Raw genomic sequence first — 7,919 nt, forward strand, 5'->3', positions numbered from 1 at the left:
CTGGTGGTGGTGGATATGGTGCTGGTGGTGGTGGATGTGGTGGTGGTGGGTGGTGGTGGATGTGGTGGTGGTGGTGGATGTAGTGGTGGTGGTGGTGGATGTAGTGGTGCTGGTGGTGGATGTAGTGGTGGTGATGGTGGCTGTAGTGATGGTGGTGGATGTAGTGATGGAGGTGGATGTGGTGCTGATGGTGGATGTGGTGGTGGTGGTGGTGGATGTGGTGGTGGTGGTGGATGTGGTGGTGGTGGTGGATGTAGTGTGGTGGTGGTGGATGTAGTGGTGATGGTGGTGGATGTAGTGGTGGTGGATGTAGTGGTGGTGGCGGATGAGTGGTGGTGGAGGTGGATGTAGTGGTGGTGGTTGTGGATGTAGCGGTGGTGATGGTGGATGTAGTGGTGATGGTGGATGTAGTGGTGATGGTGGATGTAGTGGTGGTGGTGGACGTAGTGGTGGTGGTGGTGGATGTGGTGGTGAATGTAGTGGTGGTCGTGGATGTAGTGATGGTGGTGGTGGTGGAGGATGTGGTGGCGGTAAATGTAGTGGTGGTGGTGAATATAGTAGTGATGATGGTGAATCCAGTGATGGTGGTGGTGCTTGATTTAGTGATGGTGCTGGATGTAGTGATGGTGGTGGTGGTGGATGTTGTAGTGGTGATGGATGTAGTGGCGGTGGTGAATGTAGTGGCGGTGGTGAATGTAGTGGCGGTGGTGAATGTAGTAGTGGTGGTGGTGGTGATGGTGGATGTAGTAGTGGTGGTGGTGGTGATGGTGGATGTAGTGGTGGTGGTGGTGGTGGATGTAGTGGTTGTGGTATTAGATGAAGTGGTGGTGGATGTGATGGTGTAACATCAATCCGCTTATAACAATCTTTTTACAGCCAGACGATTTTACTTAGCTGATGAGTAATTATTCTGTCGTCTATATAAGCATCTTTATTTCAGCGTCCATTATATTTTTACTTTCATTTTCGAACGCGATGCATGCTAAATTATTGCTACCTGTGCTGATGAGTTTGTTGTTGTTCCGTTGTTGCTGTTTGTCAGTAGCCAATAATTTTTGGTTCCGTATCTGTTATGGAAACTCAGTTATTGTGTTTTGCTACAGGTGATGGCATGAATGTTGCTGCTTTTGTTGTTAGTACCGACTATTGTTTATACACACTGTCCATTCTTTCTAAATTATTACTGACAGCCCTGCTATATGCATTTAAATTATAGCTATTACCATTATTATTATTATTATTATTAGTGTTGTTGTTGTTGTTTGTGGTGGTGGTGGTGATTCCCTTGTGTTCATTCTTATTTACTCTCAATATCTTCAGTTAATTATTAGACTGATTATTGCATCAGGTGTTTTGGTGAGCTACTGTTGATATCATTGTTGATGATTTTGCAGGAAGCCAGGACAACAGTTTTGCATAGTGGATGAACGAGCTCTCTGGCAGGTGTATGTGACGTGCATCTATAAATAAAAAAAAAAAAATGTGCAAGTGATTTGATTCATGCGATGAAGCCAGGATTCTGGGAGTTTAAATGATGAGTGATTTAAATTATTATTATTATTATTATTATTATCACCATCATCATCATCATCACCATTATGATTAATTCAGGATCCTACCTCACCTTATTGGTAGTAGGTGGTAGCAGCCATCATACACTCACTTGAAGTTGTGCTGCCTGTTTCTTCCTTCACCTTTATCATTCCCTTTTTGTGTTGCTCCCCTCTCTTCTTGTTCCTTAAATCCTTCCTGTCACTTATTACTCTTCTTTCCACTGCTGGTGGCTCTACTCGTACACTGCGTTACAAGCCTAATGATTTCCTGTAACCCACGAAACCATTTACAACACTGGCTGGTAACCGTATATCCAAATAACGGGAGATCTGGAGCCTACAATGGTGTTCTTGTTAACCGGGTGGAGGTACAAATGCGGTGTCCATCCGGGAACCAAACCACCACACTCATCTCCACACTTCACTGTTGCGAGGCGACATCTATCGCAAAGAAACACTGATTAACTGAACGGGACTGTCTGAAGGGGCGATTGCTTGCCTGCGGTAGATAGGTCTGCTCGGCCAGACAGACCGGTGTTACTCTTCAACAATACCCCCCACCTCATCTCATCCTTGGGTGAGAAAAGGGTCAAGATGATGAACTGTTTCAGTTGTCGTTGATTTTGATGTAGTTTTTGATGTTGCAGTTTCTACTTGGTGGTGGTGAGTATGTGTGTGTTGCTGACTCTCTGCATCAACAACTTTCTGCAACAACAACCCTAGATCAGTTTTCATAAATGTTGATCGCGTTATTACGGATGAGTCATTTGTGTTAGGAGGGTGATGTGTGTTCTCATTAACGCCACGGTGTTAAATGTATCACCTGTATCACCCTGCGCCACAATCATAAAAGACCGAACTAACTGCGCCCTAAACTGGTTTATAGTTATGAAAATACGGGACATTTACAAGGCACGAGGTAGGTCTTAATTTGCTGCCACCGGTATGGATATTAGCTCCAGGGACAATATGGATTTCATTAAGCTAATTGGCTTTTTAATTAGCACAGGTATTTCAGTAAATTAAATGTACAGTCCCATGCAAAAGTTCCCGTTCCTCCTCCTGACATGCAGTATTCCGCAGCTTCATATCAGTGTGGATACAGTTGCATAGTCACTATTATCTCATTGGCTGGTTAAACAGTTACTTTCAACTGTCACTCATAATTACGAAAACTAATATAATTTTATGACTGACAGAAAGGAAGAGGAATGGAAGTTTTGAAAACAACTGTACAAGTGCACTGGACATAAGCAGAGTACTAACTGCAGTATGTACTCTCACATTTCGGACAAGATATTAGCACTCAGGCTCCTATGACTCAGTCGAAGCTGATTAAAATCGCCTGGCTTTGACTGAAATAGAATACTGGAGTTTTCCTGGCAATAAGGTTAGATGTAACAGTATTAACACACTCAGCTCCTATGACTCATCTCCACCTGAACTAAATCGTCTGGAATTAGCTGGGATAAAATACAATAAAATACGCGCTAGGGTCAAGGCTAACTTCTTCACTACGATATACAGAGTAGTTCATGTATAGCGCTGCACTGGAAACTCACTTGGCCGTAGCTATCTCGTGTGTTGCGGAGATGGCTCAGTCTGCTGGTGTGGCGGTGGGAACAGGCATTAATTAAGGATGCAGGGCAGACACTTAACTGAGCCGTCCCTGGAGCACACAAGAAATCGCCAAGTACTGTGAAGGAGCAGCGTTATATATGAACCACCCTGTATATTTCTCCGTTTTATTCTGGCTACTACAAGACGATTTTCTTAAGATCAGGAAGAGCCTTTGCCACTGAGGGAGATAAGAGTAACCTCTGAGCCCATCACGAAAATTCTTCTTAAACCCCTTCAATCCGAGGACGTAGTTTTGATATGGGAGCATCTCTAGTAGCGGCCCTGTCCGTCTGTCACTTTTGAGAATCTTTTCGGAAACAAGGCGCTTCACTCCCACACACTTCAGGGACTGTAAAGAAGTCCCACATTAGAGCCCTGAAGTTCCAGGATCTACCTAGCATTTCTGTACTGGCTTTATTTTCGTTCTTGCTACCACCAGACGGTTTTATTCAGCATAAGTGGAGGCCTGTAATTGGTGGAGGGGTTAATGAAAGCTGTATCTAACCCATACAGTTAGACAAAGACCCCCTAAGCAGAATAATATGCATTGGTGTTAGTAAAAATAAGAGAGAGAGAGAGAGAGAGAGAGAGAGAGAGAGAGAGAGGGGGGCACGTCATCGAACTGGAGGGGTTACTCCTATAGTGTGCACCATCCACCAATCCACCATCGACAATGGTGTTAAACGATTTCGCGAGTTAACACATGGGATACTCCTGAGGTTCGTTACAAGAAGCCGGTAGGCGAAGGGCAGTACGCTAAGCACCTTTCCCTTATAATTCCAAGAAGGGTTTATGTTCTAGGCAAAATGAAATCATCCTAGGGCAGCAAGAATATAGCTTTTGTGCGGTAAAGGGTTCCTTCCAGGTAAAGTAATATCAGTTGGAGGTAGCAAGATTTTAATATGAAGGCTGGAAAAAACATATTAGCCTCCTTGCCTCCCATCATCCCGTTCGCCTTTCCTGCCTAATGAGTCAAATTAAGATGGAAAATACGCCTGCTTAATTTCTTGAGGAGCTCCAACCTTCAGACATTTTTCAGCCTGCATCCAACTCCCCCCCCCTCTCTCTCTCTCGCAACCTTCCTGCCCACCAGACCCGTAGCCACGGGGGGGCTATGGAGGGGCTTAGCCCCCCAAAAAAAACTTATTAGCCCCCCCCCAGAAGTTTTTCACATAGAAGCGTATATGATTTGTTTACATACAAACCGGGAAAATATACGAACATTCAAACCAGACATAATACTTTTTCATGACTCATGATTTATTATATATGTTTAATGACCATTACAATATGGTCATGATGTAATTCATTATATGCAAAATAAGCTGGTATAGGTTATAGGTGTTAGACTGGAATTTAGCTGAACCCGGTCGTGGTTGAATGAACTGTATCAGCGCGGCGACGGTATGCATGTTTATATGGCACGTGCCGCTAGGAAAACGGCGCGCAACACCGTTTCAAATTCAAACTTACACTGACGAAAACACCGTGAAGCCTACCAACCCTGGCAGTCTGGGCCCTGGCACACTACATAGTAGGTGCAGCGTAGAGCGTCACTCAGCCGACAGTACGAAACAGTACTTTGTGGGACGAGTGATCAGGTAAACACGTCTTCTCGTAACCTCGTTAGCAATACCAGTGCCAGTTTGCAAACTGCAAATACTGCCGGAGTTATAATTAGCTTTGAAAAAGGTACGAGTTGATACTTATCAAAGCTGAAAAAGCTATGAAGCTATGAATAAAACATTAGCCCATCCAGAACTTTTTCACTTAGAAGCGTAATGATTTGCTTACACAAAAACCGGGAAAATATACAAAAATTCGGTAAAATCGTTTAAGTCCGTAACCTCAGTTTTTTTTTTTTTTACCTACCCTAACCAAACCAATCCAACCTAACCTATACGAGGCTCTGCTGTATTAACTGAAGTAACTGGTACTCAAAATTCTTGTCGTTTGGAGAACTCTCCTTTGGAGAACAGAAAAATAATGAATTCCATTAGGGGTTGAAACGATAACAGAACCGAAAATTCAAACCAGATATAGGCCTACTACTTATTCAAGACACGAATTATTGTATATAGCTACATGTTTAATGACGGTTATCATATGGTCACGATGTAACTCATTATATGCAAAATAGATGGTATAGAAAAGAGAAACCTGTTTTGTACACAGGAAAAATCATCCAATATATTACCAATATGCCGGGAATCGAACCAGGGACTCTCAGGCGAGAGCCAGGTAGCATACCACTACATCAAGACAAGGAAAAGATTATCTCACAATGTCACAATCTTGTAACCAATGTCCCTCCGCACCCAACTGTGGGTCTGAAGAGGATGAGATGGTATAGGTTATAGGTGTTAGACTGGAATTTAGCTGAACCCGGTCGTGGTTGAATGAACTGTATCAGCGCGGCGACGGTATGCATGTTTATATGGCACGTGCCGCTAGGAAAACGGCGCGCAACACCGTTTCAAATTCAAACTTACACTGACGAAAACACCGTGAAGCCTACCAACCCTGGCAGTCTGGGCCCTGGCACACTACATAGTAGGTGCAGCGTAGAGCGTCACTCAGCCGACAGTACGAAACAGTACTTTGTAGGACGAGTGATCAGGTAAGCACGTCTTCTTGTAACCTCGTTAGCAATATCAGTGCCAGTTTGCAAACTGCAAATACTGCCGGAGTTATAATTAGCTTTGAAAAAGGTACGAGTTGAAACTTACGAAAGATGAAAAAGCTATGAAGCTATGAAAAATATCTTGAAAGCTATGAAATATATTTATCTTTCAAATATTTTTTCCTGCAGTTTTCTGAATATTGGCTTTTTGTTTGTCACAGGTATAATGGATGCATTTGTGATAAGGACGAAGAGAGCCACAGCCTCATCTGATAAGGCTGTCTCCCCGACAGTTTTGGCAGCAGTCTCCCTCTTCTCAACATGTTTGCTCTTCGAACCTTTCGGATACCTCTCATTCTGGTGGAGTCTCTCAGCCTCCATCTGATCTTGGAGACAATAGACCTACTCAACCTCGCGTAGCGAACCCACCGAAGACTATGTTCGGAAGACAAAGTCGTTCATTCCAGAAAAAATGGTACTCTGACCGGTCTCGGCTTGACTATTCCGTGGAAAAAGATGTATGCTTCTGCTTTCCTTGCCGAAAGTATTTGGCTACTAAGGATCGAGATAAGGTATACACCCATGTTGGTTTCAAAAACTGGAAAAGCACAACAGATAGTGGAAAAGATTTTTCAAAACACGCTGGATCGAAGGCCCATATGCTTGCTACGCCAGCATGGGTTGATCATAAATAGTTTGAGAAGAAAGGCGGTGTACTTGAATCTCTCTGTGACACCCAAGTGGAAAACAACCGGTACTACCTCTCCCGAGTGTTCGAAGTCATCAAATTCCTCAACAAATGAGTTGCCATTCAGAGGGAGCAAAGAGGAAGTTGGTGGACTCCATTCGGGATTGTTCCTGAAATCAGCAAGTCAATTCCAGAAAATGCGAAGTACACATCCCCACAATTTCGAAACAATGTGATTGGAATGATGGCGCAGTTAGTGAAGGAGAAAAGTGTACAGTGGATAAAAACGACAGTCACCGGGTTGTTCACCATTAAGTGCAATGAAACCAGGGACTCAACTGAAATTGAGCTTCTTTCTGTTGTGGTCAGATTTGTCTGAAAGCACGGACCACCGACTGAAACACTTCTCGGACTCTATGAGTTGGAGAGATTTGATGCGACTACATCACCGGACACGTTCTGCAAGCATTGAAAGATTTTGACCTTAAACTCTTGTTGGCACAGTGTTATGATGGAGCATCTGTCATGTCGGGCAAACACTTGGGGATACAACATCAAATCGCTGATCATGTTCAGAGATATGTCCCGTACATACACTGCTTCAACCATCAACTTCACCTTGTTGTCGTTCACGTATGTCACAAAGTGGACATTGTGCGAGAGTTTTTTGACATGTGTCAGCAGCTGAATGATTTCTTGGCAAAGCCCAAAGTTCACGCCATGTACAGCAAGTCAGGAACGAAGTCGTTGGCCCATTTGATGGAACATAGCTGGAGTGGGCATTTCAAGATGATTAACACCATCACGGAAAACTACGAAACTATCATCTCAACACTGGATTCTTTCGCTGTGGGTGGCCATGTTGATCTGTCGGTGTCTGCAATTGGGCTGAAAAGGCTCATATCCCATGTGAAGTTTGTATTCTCAGGTACTGTCATGCACAAAGTTCTTGGTGCATTAAAGCCAGCCGACAAGATGCTGCAATCCAGAGACAGCTCAGTTGTCAATGGCTACCAAGTTGTCAGCAAAACGGTTCAGACCACGCACAACATGAGAACCAAAGCAAAGTTCTCATAGCTCATCTAAGTATGCCAGTGCTGTGCAGACGTTGAGGCAGCTCCACAACCGGCAAAACGAGTTCGAAAACCTCCCTGCAGTCTGGACTAGTTCACTGTGACCGCATCTACTGGACAAGACAAAGAGCAGCCACTTATCTCCGTGTATTTCGAAATACTGGATTCACTCACCAACAAGCTGGAGAGGCGCTTCTCGGAGTGCAACAGCAAATTGGTGGTCTCTCTTTGTGCACTGCTACCATGCTTCGAGACGCTTCTCGATCTCGACCAATTGCAACAACTCAGTGATTTGGTCAGAAAGACAGGAGCAGCTTTTGATGGATTTCTTCGACACGAGGTGGAGGTTGTTCGGAACATGG

The 7,919-nt window shown here is 44.0% G+C and overlaps 1 protein-coding gene across 1 annotated transcript; it reads left to right on the forward strand.

The window, feature by feature from the left end:
* The first annotated feature begins 6,728 nt into the window (after nucleotides 1-6,728).
* Nucleotides 6,729-7,561, forward strand: LOC145393403 (uncharacterized). The gene is made up of 2 exons (XM_080267534.1): nucleotides 6,729-6,848; nucleotides 6,989-7,561. Exons 1-2 carry the CDS (start codon nucleotides 6,729-6,731, stop codon nucleotides 7,559-7,561), a joined length of 693 nt encoding a protein of 230 aa, XP_080123660.1.
* Nucleotides 7,562-7,919: the final 358 nt, after the last annotated feature.

This window comes from Coenobita brevimanus, chromosome 1 (assembly GCF_032717465.1).
Source record: "Coenobita brevimanus isolate Jiangsu-jjx chromosome 1, ASM3271746v2, whole genome shotgun sequence".
NCBI classification, from domain to species: domain Eukaryota; kingdom Metazoa; phylum Arthropoda; class Malacostraca; order Decapoda; family Coenobitidae; genus Coenobita; species Coenobita brevimanus.